The 18,170-nt window shown below is 43.5% G+C and overlaps 1 protein-coding gene across 2 annotated transcripts; it reads left to right on the top strand.

The window, feature by feature from the left end:
- The first annotated feature begins 274 nt into the window (after positions 1 to 274).
- Positions 275 to 17,616, top strand: LOC131888591 (insulin gene enhancer protein ISL-3-like). Of its 2 annotated transcripts, XM_059237484.1 has the most exons (6): positions 275 to 688; positions 1,546 to 1,747; positions 4,054 to 4,493; positions 6,695 to 7,017; positions 10,836 to 11,051; positions 17,044 to 17,616. In XM_059237484.1, exons 1-6 carry the CDS (start codon positions 652 to 654, stop codon positions 17,317 to 17,319), a joined length of 1,494 nt encoding a protein of 497 aa, XP_059093467.1. In that variant the 5' UTR covers positions 275 to 651; the 3' UTR covers positions 17,320 to 17,616. The 2 variants fall into 2 exon arrangements, with proteins under 2 accessions (XP_059093467.1, XP_059093468.1); XM_059237485.1 differs by lacking the exon at positions 275 to 688 and having other exon boundaries at positions 1,600 to 1,742.
- The last annotated feature ends 554 nt before the right edge of the window (positions 17,617 to 18,170 follow it).

Raw genomic sequence — 18,170 nt, 5'->3', positions numbered from 1 at the left:
CAGACATTTTACTTGGTTTTAAGCCACTTTGCCACGGCGGACACTTCCCACTTGCTTGACTACACGTTATGAAATATTGTACAATTACGAGTGGGATAAGAACCATTGCAAAAAAGTACTCTCTGACTCTGACTCCAACAACTAAATTCGACTGCCAGATTGAACCCAATTCGTTCAAACGTAAGTCAGCTATTTTCTGATATTCTGAACTGAAACCAGCACAAAATGTACTACTCATTCCTCAAGATAACTCAAACCCAAACAGTAATGCATTCAGTATACTTTGACACAACGCTTAAGAACTTTCAAGAAATATCGACCAATTGTTTAAATTCGTCAGTCTTCAGTTCCGCTTTGCCGCCAGTTTCCGCCCCGGTCTCTCCCATTTTTGCGTCGCCTTCTTTCGAGCGACGACAGTGGCGTCGTTGTCGCCAGGGTCGCCAAAGGAAGCGCTCGAGTTTGGTGGCGATTCCTGACACGATCTGGGGAGAAGGCGGTCGCTTCAAATGGGAGGAGCCAATTACAACTCAGTTCGAGTCAAACCATCGTTAAAGCAACTTCCAAGATCTGAGGACAAACAAAGTCCTCCAGCCCAGCCGTGTGTAGTGGGGTCGACTTCACTGATTTGGACAGTTTTATGTCGTGTCTACCATGACCTCGAGTTTGGCACAAAAACACTCGAACAAAGGTAGGAAGTAATCATTGAATTGTGCGCTAATAAGTATATCAACTGGGGATGGAGTCTCCATAAACCACATGTGCCGAGTTTGCTGATGGACTTCTGTGTTTGCCTAACCCGCTTTAGGGAAGGTGCTTGGCTCACTAACAAACTCACTCAACCACCCACCCATCTTTTCTAACCCTCCTTCCAAATCCTGAAGCATAAAGAAGGGGGTTTACTCACTGTTTGCAAGTTTATTTGAGCCCTCTAAAACCACGCATTCGACGAGCGCCACGAGTCTAGACCCAAAGGTGCGAAGCGAAATAGGATTAGGACTCGAGTTTGAAACAACAACTTCATGCTTCAATTGCTCCATGAGATAGACAAGATCACATTGAAACCTTGCGTTGTTTCAATATCAACTTTACCTATAGGTCAAATGGCTTCTTAGACTCTAAACACAATTAGTCAACGGTCAATCGATGTAACAATAATAAAGGAAATGGCCGATCTTGAAAAGGTTTCATGAAGATTCAAGCTTGATTTAGAGTGTGCTGTAGCGGAAAATATCCATCCTATGACGCTTGCACTTCACAAATCACATTATTTTTATTTAATATTTCAATCAAAATGTGATATTGATAAGCAGATCAAGACATGTACTTGAGGTAACAAGCTCAATGTACCCGAAGTCTCAAGACAAGATCTGGATTTTCTAGATTCTCGTAGGCTTCCACCACCAGTTATTAGCTGTTTGGTTGGCCTGATAGGCATCACATCGGCGCCTCAAGACATTCTTGATTATTCAACCTTGGCTAACTTGGAACCACTGCATCTCCTAGTAGAAACTTGCGTGTAAAGGTTTGGAGGGTTTCTCGTTTCAGCTTTAAAGCCCTCGGGGAGTCCTCCGAGGATCTGTGTGGGATGTAAGGGACCTATCTTGGACCAATTCATCTTACGTGTGGCTCCCAATCAAGAGTGGCACGGATCCTGCTTGAAGTGCTCGGAATGTAAAATGTCCTTGGACGAGACGTGCACATGCTTCGTTCGAGACCAGAAGATCTACTGCAAAAATGATTATGTAAGGTATGAATGATAAAGATGATCATAATCATGGCGGAGTCTCTATGTACTAGGTGGCGCTAATGCTGCCCCTTATTGCGAACACCAAACCGAAATCCAGACCAAATCTGGCTAATTCTTCCCAGATCCTTTTTCATGCCCCCGACTTTATCCCTTCACGCCCCCAACAAGTGAGTTGAGTTGGTGGTTAGCAGCTAGCCTGTACACGTAGTACGTAGAGTACTATAGGAAAACTATGGAGCCCGCCAAGCTAATCTGTGGTCTGGAGAACTGGCATGAAAAAGATTTGGTTACAACCATTAGAGGATTAAAAGCTGGGACGACGAGGACGAAGAGCGGATTTTTTTCTCTTTACTGTCTGAGCCCCCATGTTCAGAGTACCAAGTAGCTGTACTACGTACTTCAGCTCCTACAGCAACTACTCACACTTTGCCTGCTACTTCGATTGCGACTGGTGGCTTCTTGGCCTCTGGGGCAATGACATACAAAACGCTTGGGTAGATGGAAAATTGAGGCTCCTAAGAGACAAGGAAGGAGACACTGGAAGGACCATGGAAAAAGATCCACTAAAATACTGCGGCATGAAATGGAACAAGGAGACCGTGAAACTCTGCCAATTTGGAGTTGAGCTCTAAAATTTCCCAATGCCATATGTTTCATCTTTGGGCTGTCATGTCCGTGATGAAAGATACTTCAGAAGACGGACCTAGAGCCTAAACCAAGATTATTTTCACCGCGAAGGGCACAGATTATAACCCTCTTCTGATAAGAGTTGCCTACAGATCTACCCTAACATGTCCGGGATCAACTTTAGCCAGCCTAATTATGGGCATTTCTACCCAAAGCATCCCTCGATCTGGAACCTCCATGTCATTTTTCAACTGCAGCAATGGTTCTTTCATGGGCATTTGCTTAAGCCAACACCCAAAATCCTGATTCTCCAACCACGTAGCTCAAAGGGTGTAAACTTTATTTGATTAGGGTATCTTCGTATCAAACTTGGCGATAAGAAGAAGAGTAAGTAAGGGGTGAAGTAAGTCAAAACGTCTCAGCTTTACTCCAACCACGTGGCTAACACAATATCAACATTTGTCATCCAAAATGAAGATTCAAAGAGATAATACCGGATGACGAGTTGTCGGAATGTCACATTAGGCGAGATCGATGTCTGGGGCTTGAACTGTTCATTAGATCAATCAATAATGGATGAAAACGGTGGTAATTAAAAAGAAAGTAGAACCAGTTGAGTGGGAAGTTGGCCACTTTTTGCCAATGCCATATTTGTAATATCTGATTGACGGCAACATCCGATAACAAGTCACCGTTCCGGTGGGATTTCTGCGGTGAAGAGCCTTGGCCAATCGTTTAGGAGTCCTCTCGGTGATCCCTCAGTCGCAATGTATCCCCTGATTTTGAATTTGCAGAAAAAAAACCATCGCTTTTATCTGGGTCTCTTTGGACAAAGCTTTCCGCGGATCTCTTTGTGGTTCGCTTTGCTTATCTTTGTAAACGGCTGTTCCTCTATTTTTGATGGCAATCACAGTTTCACCGCCTAGAGTTTATCGCAATGGTGATGCTGGTGGTAATGTAGTTTGAAATTCCTTAATGAGACAAACCATTTCGCTTTGGCGGGCATAAATCTCCCGAAAATCTAAGGTAGTCAAGAGGGCCAAGGGGAGTTTCTTTTTGTTTTGGTGCAAGTGTACACACTCCTCCAGTAGTATGTAGTCTGAGATTACATTGGAGAGATATTCTCTGGTTACTCTGTACACATGACAATACCGAGTCTCTATGCAGGGAAGGAGAACGAGTCTTCCATGACAGAACAGGAAGTAAAGACACGAAAATAACAAGAGCTTCCTAGCCAATTCTTTTACCCCTTTTTGGTTGCTCCATAGAAGATATTATTGGTATCTTCTCTTTTCACGACATATTCCCCACCATCAAATACGAAGAAGCTAGTTGCCGTATAACGTTGATATTTGAGTCGTCATTCTATCTCCAGTTGGAAGTCAATTTAAAGCTCTAAGAGTGGCAAAAAACTTGAACTCTCGAACCTCCGGGGACGGCTCACATTTCAATAACTTGAGACATTAATGGATCAAGAGAATTGAACTTTTTGATGTCAATTTATCGAAGGTGTTGAAAGAGCCGGGAATTTGGAGCCAATGGAACTGGCCCATGTATGCTGAAACGACAAGTAATAACAGACAGCCGAGTTTGACATACTATATGAACCGGGTTCAAAAGACCCTGAGAGACGAATCTTCGGGATAGCGATGATCCAGATTTGCTGTGACCTGTTCCAGGCTCTTCAGTGCTCGCTGTGCCAAGTGCCAGGACCTCTTCTCGCCCGATGATTTTGTGATGCGAGCCAAGAACCAGATCTTCCATCTGAAGTGCTTCCAGTGTTTGTGCTGCGGTAAACAGCTCGTCCAGGGTGACGAATTCGCGCTGAAGAATGACAAGATCTTCTGCAAGCACTGCGCAGACTTAGAGGCTTTTGACGAGCGGTTTGAGGAGATCCCCGAGCGAAATAACAATAAGCGAGATAACTACAGACACGCCGATCATTACCAGCACCTTTTCGCGGAAATGGCCTCTAAGGCCCACACCCAAGAGTGTGCATCAAGCACGACGAGTGAAGGATTGAAGTCCTTCAAGGAGGAATCAGGGGAGGAAAAGGAGCTGTTTGACTTTGACGACGAAGATGAGGACAACTCGTCTGACATGAAATTCAATGGACGGGGTGAGTAAGCTCAAGGAGACTTTTTGAAGGAGGTCAGAAGTAATTTCAGGCCCAAGAAAACTTTACTCAATAATCCTCTGTTTTGACTCTGACCATGTCATCGTGTTAACCGAACAGTTGGAGTGTCAACCTTAGCACGGGCTTTCTTAGGTGAGGAAGTGGGATATTGTGACAGGTTCTTCTCCACCGACATCTGCTCTTTTGACTCTTTGTAGTGGGTCAGCATCCATCTCAAATGAATATTCCTTGTTGTGACTTGCTCTTGACAGTCTTGGAAACTTTTCTGAAAATGTATGGCAAGCCAAGATCGTTCAATGAATCTACCCACACTGTGTAGTACACCCAAATGCAGTAGCACACCAGGTGCCATTGGAGAATTCAATTTCGAGGTCCAGAAATGAAGACAAGAATGCCGAAGAGTAGGACACTTCTCTCTATGGAACTGATCAGGAACAAAGATTACTCATGAGACCAGAATTGGGCACGGGACACATTCCTCTTGGCACTCCTTGTTCTAGAGCAATTCCAAGTTTAACGGAAAGACTTGAATTTAAGCCCCTGTCCACGCTGTTTGAAGGTCACTGTGGATAATTGTTTTGACATGGGAAAGAATAACAACTGCCACCCTGGCCTGGCCTCAATTGAGGGTGTAGTCGGCTCCAAATGGAAGAAGTCACTTAAAATATTTTCAAAGCACTTGGCGCAATTGGTGCAGAGCACATGAAACCCGACGGAGACGCAGAAGCTCGAAGTCCATGATATGGATCAAAGAATTCTTGGCCAGGGTCTTCAATTAATTGCTGAACTGTCCTGGCTTCACCTGCGTCATTAGTACTATCGATATATTAGTACTAGTGGCACACTTGAACTCATTAGTTGGCCTCATCAATGCGACTTAACGTCACTGTTAAATATCTCGCTGTCTCCTATCAATCACTTGTCTTCCAGCACATATCAGCTATCAATTCCACATTTTTTTTCTTCTGCCAAATATGATGAGCTTCTTGGCCTCTGGGGAAAACAAAGGCACACATCATGTTTCTTAGCTGCTTATGATCTCTTGTCAATCAAGTGAATGCTCCCCACACCTACTATTTATTTACCTTCTTTCACTCCACCCAGAGTTAGCTCTTCCATTTGTTCTCCATATGTTTTGACTTGGAAAGCGTGGACAATTGAATAACACCCGGATGCACGTCTTGACCGGAAGCCGTTGACAAAATGGGATCCAGGATCATTGACTTGTGTCTTATTGGGCATTAAAGATACGCATCTTGTTTCCAACCGTTTTATGGCTGGAAACTCGCATGACGTTTTCTTCTGCCTTTTCGCATTTCAATCAAGATCCTGCCAAAATATCATGAGATGAGTGGAAGGAAAGAGAGTGAAGTTAGGAGCGTGTGTTTGTGTATGTGTGTGTTGGAGCGGGGGGGGGGGGGGGGGATGTGTTTTCTCTTGGGAGCATTGCAATATTTGTGGCTACAAAATTGAGCCCATCTCTTGCCGTATGACATGCTGACAATTGATTGATCATGTTTGATTAATGAAATATTACGGTTTGACGGGAGAGGGAAAACTTCCTTTGTTATTTGTTTTTCTCCAAGGGATTAGAGACGGCATCGAGATGGTTGGTTATACCATTAATCTCCATTCAAAATTGCCCCCTTTCTTTCTTTTTTCATCATCGGAATTCCGACTCAATATTCTAATGACATGCTAATAAGAAACGAGAAAGATGAGAGATTTTCCCCACGTAATTCCTCTCCGTAAGTAAACAAAGATTTCAAAGTAAGCCCAATCTGTTTGCTTTGTTCTTTGACTGGGTGTGAGTCTCTTTTCTTTCATTCTGAGATTTCTATTTGACTGTCCTGGATATATATATAAAACACGGGCGTTTTCGGTCGAGAATAAAACTCCACTAACCTGCTTCAGAAAAATAAGTCCGACTTTTGTTACCAGGCATATATGTACTTGCAAGTGTTGAGCATTTGTTAGTACAATCAGTTAATCATTTGATGACTCCCTTTGCTTGAGAAGTGCGCACAGTCTATTCCCTAGGGAGTGGCACTGAAGCATGAGAATTTGAAATGTGGAGGAGTGCTGTAGAGCATAATGAGAAAGAGAACTTCTATCACCATCGCTAGTCCAAATCAACTTTTCAATCAGTCACAGATGTGCAACGTTTTCTCCTCCCTTTCCAGATATGAAGAGATCTAGCGTAGATGAGAGAATTGAAGGCACCCCAGATAGCCACTCCTCTTCTGATGGAACACTGAAATCTCCAGCATTGGGTGAAGATCAGCAGCACCAGGTCCGGCGCGGTCGCGCTGGCCGGGTGCGTACTGTTCTGACTGAGAAACAGCTGAACATGCTCAAAAGCTGCTATCAAGTGAACAAACGTCCAGATGCGCTCGTCAAGGAGCAACTGGTGGAGCTGACCGGCTTGTCGCCGCGAGTGGTCCGAGTTTGGTTCCAAAACAAGCGCTGCAAGGACAAAAAGAAGATGGCGCTTCTCCAGGAAAAGGTGAGTGTTCTGGACATGGACGTGGCAATATTGCATGATAAGGCTGTATGCCTTTAGGTCTTTCGCGGGTGTGAATATTGGCATTAAGTGTGGCTTTTGGTCATCACGACTTATTTGATCTTCGCGTGAGAGGTTGTTATAAATCTGTCAGGTGGAAAACAGAGTGAGTCCGTCACCCGATAATTAGTGTTTTATCCAGTCCCACTCTCGTTCTATTCTGGAGCGGGCTCTCAGAACATCCGGTTCCATTTCCGTACTTGGGGTAATCTGGAGACTAACTTTTGCCATAGAACATGACACACTATCATTAAGGAGCATGCAAGACATCGGGTAACCTCTTTGCCTTCTAGTTTGCTTTTCTTTCTCTCTCTATTTTCCCTCTACTTTTGAGTCGTTAATGGTGGGTAAGGTTCTTTTCCCTTCCTCTAACTTTATTACCGTCCATCATGCATTCTTCCACTTCATCGCAAGTGTCGAGGCGACAAAATTCCACCTCATTTGAATTTCCCCCACCTCAGGAGTCTCTTTGGCATCTTTCCTACGTCGTCGCAGAATAGAGCACCTCCGGTCCGGGGAAAGAGCATCATGTTGATTCGAGAATGCGTGTGATTCAATTCACATGTTGTGATTTCTATCGCCTTCCCCTTCTACATATGTATTGCCCCCTGAAGTCTCCCAGGATCCGAATAGAACACTTTATACACTCTAGCAAAGACCATTCCCATGCCAACCTGAACAAATGGATTGTTTTCAGCGCTGTTGTTTTTCCTCAATCAATATATTATCTAAAGTACTATCGGCAGATCCAAAATAAAGCCTAAATGTAGTAAACACTGTGATACTTTATAATACAAAACTTTACGTCGAGGACCAAGAAGAGATCTTTTTGCCTCCCGCCATAATGGCCCCTCAATTTTGGCAACTGCTGCTTTCAGTACACTCAAGTACGTAGATGTCCATCTCCGTATAAATAAATGGGGGGAGGATCAGACGAGCCAGGAAAGAAAGAGAGAAAAAGAGATGTGTCTGTGGGGGGTTGAGTGGAACCCAAGTGAGTGTGTGACATCATACATTGATGCTAACTTAGACGCCACTGGGATGCTTTTAAAGGTCTACGGCCCATCTGAGAAGGGGGAAACTCGATCCAAGGATTTCGATTTAAATCGACTTTCCTGGATCCCATCCAACAATCAGAGGCATGACACGACCATTTTTGCATTTTTGATGAATCGATCATCGTGAAATATTGCAAGGCCAAACTTCTAGCCCGTCGTGCAAGCTCTCAATGCATACAAACGACTTAATGCATCTGTTTTCGGAATCGGATTCGAAACCCTTTATCAATTTGGAGTGACGTGGGGAATAGCGAAAATAAAGTGGTGTGGCCATTATGAGTAAATAATGATCTACTCGGGTAAGATGAAGAAGAGGAAAACTCTTGGTAGTCCTAATACCATTACGGCGTTCATACATCCAGCCAGATCATTTCCAGCAAATGGAATTATTAGATTTGAGGCGCGGGGGAAAAGGGTGCCGACTACAGCTATCAAGAGTTCCAACGTAATATGGTACGAGAAACGGGGATAATCCAGGAAGTCATTAATAAGGAAAGAATTATGATCAGTTGCCTTGGATGTGACGGTGGCTTGATTGTGGCCCAGTTATTTGAACACCATAAACATGCAAACTTTCGCCAACAAGAAAAATAGTATGAGTAAGGAACAGATCCATCCGTCAAAGCAAAAGATGCGTTATCCCTTATGAACTCGATTGTTTGAACAGAGCAGTGATGACCAGTTCGGAGTTTAGCTTTCCGAAAATTTGTACTGCATGTTTACTCTTTTACTGCTAATTAGTACGGTAGGGAAAAAAATTGTCGACCTTTTTGACGCATTAGTTCGGTCAGAATTAAAAATTTTTGTGACGCTTCGTATTTGAGCTGCAAAGAATCATTGAGAAGAATCGAAAGAGACGTGTCATCTTTGCATAACTCAAGTCAGAACATTTCATTTTCATATGAGTTATTCATTTTTGATGAAAGATCTTTTTTGAAGTCTTTCAATTTCCTCTTTAAATCCTTTCTTTAGCGACGTTGTAGAAACTCACATTCTAAGCCAATTTTAACATCTTTGCCATTGGTCTACTTTCACTTCAAATAAAAGAGTGACAAAATGCATTGCTTTTAATACAAACATACAAACTAGATTCAAGAATCAGGAATCAGGAATCAGCCGTTTGTTTTTTAACTACTTTTTAGTTTAGAAAGAATATTGAGACTTGATTCATTTTCTGGACTTGTCCTACTGCAAACCTAGGGTTGCTTGAATTAATTGGAACTACAAGTGGCAAAGTTTTTAATCACACCAATAGTTTTGGAGCATTTTGATACTACATATTTTATGTTGGAAGTCAAAAAACAAGAATGCAGTACATACTCGTATTCATTGAAAAAAAGGTCAATCAAAGAAATGAAAGGAAAATTTCAAATACATTCGTTACTCACGTTTGTATTTTATCATTTGCGTACGTATTATCCATACCAAAAGAGAAAATACTTTGCGAAGGCGATCGAATTCCATTGAACCCGTCATCAATTTCACAAGAGATGAGCTCAATATTCACACCTTCTCGGCGGGTGGCTCGAAATTTCTATAAACAAGATCGCGCTTTGCGGTCCAAGTTTTGTTCCCTTTACTCACTTCCCCCTTGAAGCTTCCAACTTTGATGGCGTTTGTCCATTTTTGAGAGAGAGGGGGAAAAGAGACAGCCGATCATCAAGGCTGGGAATGGCCAAATTGGAGAACAAGCTAAATTTGGAATATCATCTTGGTTGTTTACATTCCCATATCCACTCGGGCGTATCATCGGGACGAATTTGTTGTTTTAATGAATTCGCTCATGGACATTGGACATGTCCTCAATTGGAACAACATTCTCAGAGTCTCCCACTAATGTAATAATTGTACGGTCAACCGTTGTTCATGAGGCCGTACAAACTCGATCTCAATGACACCCCACAAGGAGCGTTTGACCTTATAGCAATTAGGAATTTGGAAGTGAAACAAGTGTTTCAGGTGGAGGATATTCTATCAACTAGAAAATTCTCGTTCTCTCTCCCCATCATATTGTGGACAACTGAGTAGGATAAATCATAATTGATCACCATTGGAGAGCTGCTAAATGTTGTATTTATTGACAAGAGCCGGTAGTGTTTCGTGGCCTCGCCCAGACGAACCTCTCCATATCCAGGTTCATCCCCACATTGTTGGCCAAACATAGAATGCAGAGCCCACAAAGTCAACAATGCTATGTACAGTGTACCAAGTTTGGATTTCAGGCCATCTGTGTTGACTTGTGTTCTTTCTTGCTCACAGATTCACGACCAGGGTTCTTTGGGGACCTTTAATGAAAGGAAGCGATAAGCTCTAATGGTCAACGAAATTGTACGCCAATCTCACGGGCTTGTATTTCGTTTAATCACGGATCAGCTCTAACTACCGTGCTTATTTCATCTTATTACTCATCAAGCAATTGAGTCTCTTATTGAAGTGCTGAAAAGTACACCTGACTTTTGTTGGTCCCGTAGTCGTGTTTTGGATTGATCTTATCAGAATTTCAGAATCGGAGTGATGGGGGTGCATAATGACCCTAGCAGGTAAAAGGTGGGCTTGTCTGGAGGTGTATGAACTCTGAGCACTCCCCACACCAGGGGCTTATAATGTCATAAGAGCAGGGTGCTACGCTAGCCAAGCTTGTAAGCAGATTAAGCTCCGATCTCTTTTTCTTTGGCTTTATCGACACTTGTTCTTGTTCTTCAGGAGAGCCAAAAGCACGGCTATGGAAGTATGCACGGTATTCCAATGGTAGCCTCCAACCCTGTGATCAACGACACCAGCTTGATTCCTGCCATGGCCAACCAGCCTGTTGACGTTCAGCATTTTGAGGCACCCTGGAAATCCTTGTACGACTTCGCGTCCAACTTGGATCCGGACAAGATCGGCCGATATCCTCCATTCCAGCCGCTCTCCCAACAAGTAAGTCCGACCACTTATGTGTGAACTCAATCATCTGTCATCAGTGAAAGGAGTCATTACGTAAGATGGGTTTTAAGCAAAATCAACATATTTGCGGATTGACACAAGACAAGAAAGAGTCGAAGGGTGATGATGGCGCCTTTTGACGGCAAAACTGCCCTCTGTCGGACTCTGATAAAGAGCTACTGTCATCGCACAACATACTGGAACAGACCCAAATAAGGATTAGACCATATCATCATAAGAGCAATCATCACCAAATACGGCATTTAAAAAAAGTCACATATCACAAAGTCCAATATTTTGATTGGCTAATTCATGCTGCTATGACGAATATCATAGTTGGTCGGGGTTATTTCGCCATTAACTTCATTTTCGTTTGTTCAATATTCAGAATCCAATGAAGCTAATAATGATATTAGACCCTTAATAGGTGCGTTCGTTAGTCCTAACGCAAGTGTGTAAAGTTTCGTCAAACTGGCCAATATCAATAAACATATGTGAAGCAAACTGCAGACGGAGCCCAAGCTACTGCGGGAGTAATTATTGTACATGTACTACTGTAATGTCTGTATTGACAGATCAAAGGCCGGTTGTTTTCAGTTTGGGGCACGATTTTGAGGGGTGATGTGCCTTGTCCGTGGATTTCCGAAGAAAACAAACAAAACAAGTCGTTGTGTGTTTGAGGGGTTGAAGAGGAGCAAGTGAGACTGAGGGACACAGAGAGAGCTCGAGAGAGAGAGAGAGAGAGGGCAAATCTATCCCTTTGAATCAATCCATGCCGACATTGGCGTCAGGTCCTTCGAACGAACGTCTGGAAGGAAGATGAAAAAAAACATCCTCTATCTTTTCCTTGCTTGCCCTGTTATGCATGGGAATCCATCCCAAATAAGCCCTTGGATCGATTCCCGGTTCCTGATTTTCATTGTCGAATTGTAGTGCAAAGAAATCTGCTCTCACGCAGTACTATTAGTATTATGATATAGTAGCTGAAGAGAGTTGTCGAAGGTGCTAGATTCTTGACAGGCGTCATACTTCCTTTCGGCCTTTACAACTTTGTCTCTGATTCAGCCATCAAAACGTCTAATTTCGTGGACTTCTTGATGTCAATGGTAATGAGGGGAGCGTGGAGAAGAGTTTCCAGTTGCTAAGGATTCCACGTCTTTGATGTTATCACGCCCACCACCTCTTTTTCTCTCCACTTTACAGCCCTCCGTTGTCATTAGATGATTCTCCATAGTGCCTGCCTTCTACTCAGTCATTCACAAGCAAGGAACGAAGGAACGAACGAACGATCGAGGAACTGAGCACTTGAGGGTTGCCACCTGTGTTTTATTAGCTTGGCGACCCTGTCTGATGATTTTTCATTCAATTTAGATTTATGGCTCTGATGTGCAAGGATGGGAAAATACTTTGTAACGGCCCTTGGACATAGTACTTGAACAGCAACTCCGCCTCATTTTTAGGAGCCAATATCAAGAACACAGTCTCGGAAAATGAGTCGTTTGCTCTATTCTACTAAAGTAGTAGCTCAAATGACCTCTGGACACGAGCCTTCATTTTTTTGAAAATGGCTCGGGAGTTATCTCCCCTCTTGAGCTCTGGTTTTGATTAGAAGTGGCCAACGATGGACTAAAGAGAATCGACAATGGCCTGATTTCGTGGCATGCATGTCATTCATTTCACGGCTTGTGAAGATAGAGAGAGGAGGGGAGAGAAAGAGAGAAAGAGATGTCACTGATCAGCTTGACCTAACCAAGATTGATCTCTTAGTTTCTTTTCTTGCGACCATGCATCCAATTATCAGCTCAGGGTGACCATTACAAAATCCAATGAACGCAACTTTCCTCCATAATCTACCCCATTCTGATAATCAGGGTCAGATAATTGTGGTCATGTTGGGACGTTTTTGGAGGGGATCGCGGTTCTGACTGACCAGAGTGGAGAGTGGATAAAAGTGGTCAAGCGCGATGACAAGCGACCACAGGTCAATCCGAGGTTCCTGTTGGGTGACAAAGGCATATACCGGTCTTCCAATGCACCATCCATTAGTGAAAATGTGCCATGTATCTTGTGGAAATGTCAGTTGGATCAGAGTGTGCGACAACGACTAATGACCCTCAATCTCACTCCCAACATCGCTCCTTCGCCCGCCTCTCATCCTCATCTAAATCAACAAACGCTGCCTTGTCTTGGTCAGACTCTCAAATCTCAAATTAGACCTCATTTATTGTGACGGATTATCGATCACCTAGATCTAAAGTGGGACGGCCAATCCATCCATCGACAGTGGATCCATGCGGCAACATCATGATGGGCAATTTTCCGAGGAGGGTGTCATTTCTCTCATCCTGGAGACAAGAGAACCAAAGAGAGAAGAAGAGGATGTCCCAAAGATCGACCTCTATGCTCACACTCTCGACATTCCTCGCAGTTTTTCTTGAGCTTGGTTTTGCCATTTGTGTATTCATGCATGCATTCCAAGCATAATTTGTACACACACGGACGATACGGAGAAGAATATACTTCACCACCTGACAGCTTGAAGTCTGACATGCAATTTCAGATTAGACAGACCACGAGGGTTTAGGGCCAAAGTGTCCGGCACCGTTCGTTGAACGAGCATGCTTGCATTCATTCCGATTCAGTCATATCTCGCCAACCAAAAAGAGCTCGGGATTGAATCCCGGAGACGCCTCGACGCTATCAAAAAGTCCTCCCAGCGACGAGGGCACGAATTATGAAGCTTGTCACTTGGCAATGTTAGGGTTGTATCTCCGCAGGGGATTGGCTCAGCAGGATGCAACACTCTTGAACCTTGGGCAGGTGCCCCATTCTAGGCCAGAAAAAATCTTTGTCTAGCTTCCACTCAATTGGCAGGGTTACCAGGGTAGGATCAAACACCCTTTGTCTCTCGATTTCGGCACGGCAAGCAGGGCCAACAGCATCCGTTTGGTCGATAAGTGGAAGATGGAAGGGAAACGACGTCGGTCGTTGTGTGCTCTATTTTTGTGATGGTTTTCCAAACAGAATCAGATCTTGGCTTAAGCTTTCGCATCCCTGGTCTGGCACGTCCCAACAATCCACTTACCTCACACCGCGTTTTTGGCACCCCCTCGTGAGATTTAGGTGTTGTGACATCCTCGTGTTTATGGAGGTCTCTCTGGATGGACACACAGAAGGTGCCAATCTCCGAGTGAATAATTAATCATGTGAAGGTGACCATAAGCATGGCCAGATCAACCCACCAACATGTCACCATTATTGTTCCAACGATTATTGGCATTGACCCAAGCCTCACTCTCTCTAAGGACAGTTGTTCATAGAGTACAGAGGGCCAATAATTGACAGATGGATTAATTGATGTAGTGGAGCATCAGCTTCCAGATCATTGGAAGCCTTGGGTCTTTTGGTCCTCATTGCCACAATACTTCATCGAGCTTGTGTAGGACATTCATTGAACATCAACCGCAAACGAATTCCTGTTTTTACTATCACCGACTCTGCTTTGTTGGAGAGATGAAGAGAGACAATAAAAGAGAGGAAAAACTTGTCTGGAAGATCTGCAAATTATTGAGAACAGGTGTTGGAGGAGCAGTCAACGTCGTCAAGCACAGTCATGCTGGACAAAGTGAAGCGACAATGAGTTTACAATCTTCTCCTTACCTTCCTCGCTTGGCCTCCCAAGATCAATCTGATAAGCAACTGTTTGGATCCGAACCCTTGCTTAAGTAGCAACTTTAGACTGAGATCCGATCCAAGTGTTCCATAGCTACAATTGACGGTCCTGAATATCTAGAGGGAGCATCTTGGAGTGTCAATAACAGCCTCTGTATGGTTTTTTTTTTCTTGAGTTGGGCGAATCGTGCGGATGATTTCTGATAAATACAGGATTAACGAGCAATGGAGATGCAGGTGTTTCTCATGTCGGTTTTTTGTCTCGTGTCTGGAGACACAAAAATTGGAACTGTTCCGGGAACAGATTGGACAATCAAAACACAGTGGGCTTTAAAAAGCATAACTTTATCAGTTGGCCGCAAAGAGTGTCACGGTAGAGCGAGATTCTCGTCCACAATGTCATCCCGGACTGAGGATTGGAACATGCTTGAACCATCGACGAAAATATGCATGGCGAGCAAATGGAGTTCGAACTTACTTATCAAGCCAGGGGGTGATTCAGGGTACACTCTTGTATCTGGAACACATGTAGAGAGTAAGTGGACCAAGAGTGTTCGCAACAGGAGCAATGGGCGAAGCTCTTATGGCTGAAAATGCAGATTCTGACAGAAAGAGAAACAGCCACTCCTTCCGAGGAGTATGTATTCTGCGTGAGCTTCGTTGACAGGGTTTGTTTTTGGAACTGATTGCACTTTCAGATTTCAGATTCTGCAAGAGAGGGACGGTTGACATGAATCTTTTGCATGGAGTCATATGAAATTGGCCTTTGAGTTATTAGTAGTCTCTTGAACTTTAAATGTATACATACATTGAGCCCAAGCAGGTATTGGGTGCACGGCTTTCTTAGAGTAATCGGAAGCAATTATCTAAATTATCTATTAACAAGACCGAATGCATTTAGATTTAATTCAATGATATTTTTGGATTAGCCATTCCTATGGTCTGTTGAGTATAGTTCGAAAGCACAAGTTGAATGATGACAATACATGAGCATTTTGATAGTCTTTTCATAAATTTTGACGGAAACCTGCCATCCAGGACTAATTTCTTTATGTCGAAAAGACTCAATCGTCTAAGTGGACCATTTCAATGGCCTCTCTCCTCATCGTACAAATCTGATATTTGAGCATCACAACCGATCACAACCCAAATTACCAAGAATAGCCTTTTTGCCGCTTAATATGTTTCTTAGAATCTGGGAGAATCCGAGTTGAATTTGAGTGAAATGCGCATTATTCTTGACTCACTTCCCCCATTATCCCTGCTTTTTAAGCTTTTTCAAATCGATGTCGTACTCTTGGTGAAGCAATCACCACTGTACTCAGGTCAATGGATCTTTTAAAGGTGGTCGTTGTTCCATTTTTGTGTTGACTGGGAACTCCCTAAATACCATTGGAAGTTTCTACGGGTTTCCCATCGTCGGTTCCCGCCCACTTCCGTGACTTGATCAGACACAACTTCCTGTGATCCTGGCAACTTTTATTCACGTAATTGACATGAGATTCAAAAAAACTTTTCCCATTTTCCCCTCGCACTTGAACAGGCGGGGAAAGGGCATTTTTCATGGCTACAAATCATGGCCTTTGTCCCAATCCAAGGTCCATTTCCGTTTGTCTTTAGGTTTCTTCCATAAAGGACCCAGAAACCCACTGCTCTTACTCAAGCAGGGTTTCCAACGCCAGCCAGACACTTGAACACTTATGGTCCATGCTTTTCATGGAACGAAGGTCACCATGGTCTCCCCGACTTTACCCATTGAAGGATGCACTCGTTTCTTGAAATGCGAAACGACCCAATATTACAACCACTGTCCATCTCATATTCAAGAAACCGTTCTCACTCTTGGTGGGTTCGGCAATTTTGGTGTTCAGTAACCTCGAAACTGTTTGTGAATGTTGTACCCTACATTTCTGGCGTTTCGGTCGATAGAGTTTTCATTTTCCTAATGGAAGTCGCTACTTACATTACGCATTGACTGGACGGAGCCAGGAAAAGAGCGAACAAACGAATCCAGTCGACACTGACTCAGGGAGGGACCCACGAGAAGGAACGAGTGCATTCAACGGAGTCTGCTCCAGCTCAATGTACTGTTCTCCTCTTAGACCACGACAGACTCGCCCCTTCACATGTACGTACACTACATTGCTATAGCATAGTTCTATGAACGTCATAAGAGCGAAAGGAGCGTTTTCCGATGGGGTGGGATGAATGAAGGGCTCGAAATGGTCCTGGCCAAGAGAATAGAGAATACACTTTCCGAAAGAAAAATGAAAGTAGCACTTGCACATGTTCTAATTCTGGTGTTTTCTTCCAGATTCATGGTATCGATATGAGCATCAATGGAGGAGCTCCACCTCATTCCTATCACGGCCACGTTTACCAGGATGCACGGTCGTCTGATTTTCATGGCCCCACCGACCTCTCCTACCTACCGGCCTCTACGAGCAACTCGTTTCCTTCGGGCTTCTTGCCGGAAGATCCCATGGCCTCGAGGTCAATGCCGATGAGCGAGCACTCGGTGGAGTCGGCCACCAATTACACCTTGACATCCTTGGACTCGGCCACGAGTCCTGTGGGCAGTGAAACTTAAGTACTCTGGACGGTGGACATTCTCATTACCCCCGTGTAGACTTTGAGCTCTCATCACGAGCGTGCATTGTTGCATCCTTGTGATATTGGATGTCTTTCAAATCATACGTGTATGTGTATAAGGTACCACTTATTGTCCCTTTCCTAGGCACCGCACAGCAGTCGTTGAATTTGTTTTATATTAGTATGACAAAAAGCACTGGAATTCATATAAGCCGTCACCAATATCTTGTTCTTTTGCTATCTCCATTCTATCCCGGATATGAAAATATAAATTTGAGTACATGAAAAAAGCAAATATGTCGTCCGTTTTTTTGAGGGGTCATTCGGCGAACGAAAGCTGCCCGAGCGCTAGGAAATTCATTTGAAATTTCTGATAAACCCTCTTAGTTTAAGTGCTGGTGGTTAATAAATTATTAGCCGTCATATCTATTGCACAACCAGTCCACGGCGATTCTTTTGAGGCGTTACAAGTGCTCAAAACAGGCAACATTAAAAGCAATGGACAAAAAAATGCCATCTCGACACTCGAACATTTTAGGAAGCGTAAATCGCTGTTCTACTCTATGTAGCGTTCCATTTTGTCGGCTACACAGCTTTTCGTTGGAAATTATGGCCTCGAACGATTGTTCAATAGCTCTACTTTGAAACGATCTGTGCATACTGTCAGAGCCATTTTCTGTTGCATGTGTCTTGACAGTGTTGATTTAGAGACTAATAACTATGGGTTTCAAATGGAAAAAGACAACTTGTGGATTCTGCTTCTTTAATAAGAAGTTAAAATGACAAAATAAGCCTTGCTGATTCTGTAAATAGTTTTAGCTTATCACAAAAGAAGAGTTCATTGTAAAT

Source organism: Tigriopus californicus, chromosome 10, assembly GCF_007210705.1.
Source record: "Tigriopus californicus strain San Diego chromosome 10, Tcal_SD_v2.1, whole genome shotgun sequence".
NCBI classification, from domain to species: Eukaryota; Metazoa; Arthropoda; class Copepoda; order Harpacticoida; family Harpacticidae; genus Tigriopus; species Tigriopus californicus.
This window is presented reverse-complemented; position numbering and strand designations above follow the sequence as displayed.

What these genes read in the sequence shown, in the direction of transcription:
- LOC131888591 (XM_059237484.1), top strand. Translation starts at nt 652, where the DNA reads ATGACCTCGAGTTTGGCACAAAAACACTCGAACAAAG. An exon ending in TGGCGCTTCTCCAGGAAAAG is followed by an intron (nt 7,018 to 10,835) that starts GTGAGTGTTCTG and finishes CTTGTTCTTCAG; the next exon opens with GAGAGCCAAAAGCACGGCTA. An exon ending in TCCAGCCGCTCTCCCAACAA is followed by an intron (nt 11,052 to 17,043) that starts GTAAGTCCGACC and finishes GTTTTCTTCCAG; the next exon opens with ATTCATGGTATCGATATGAG.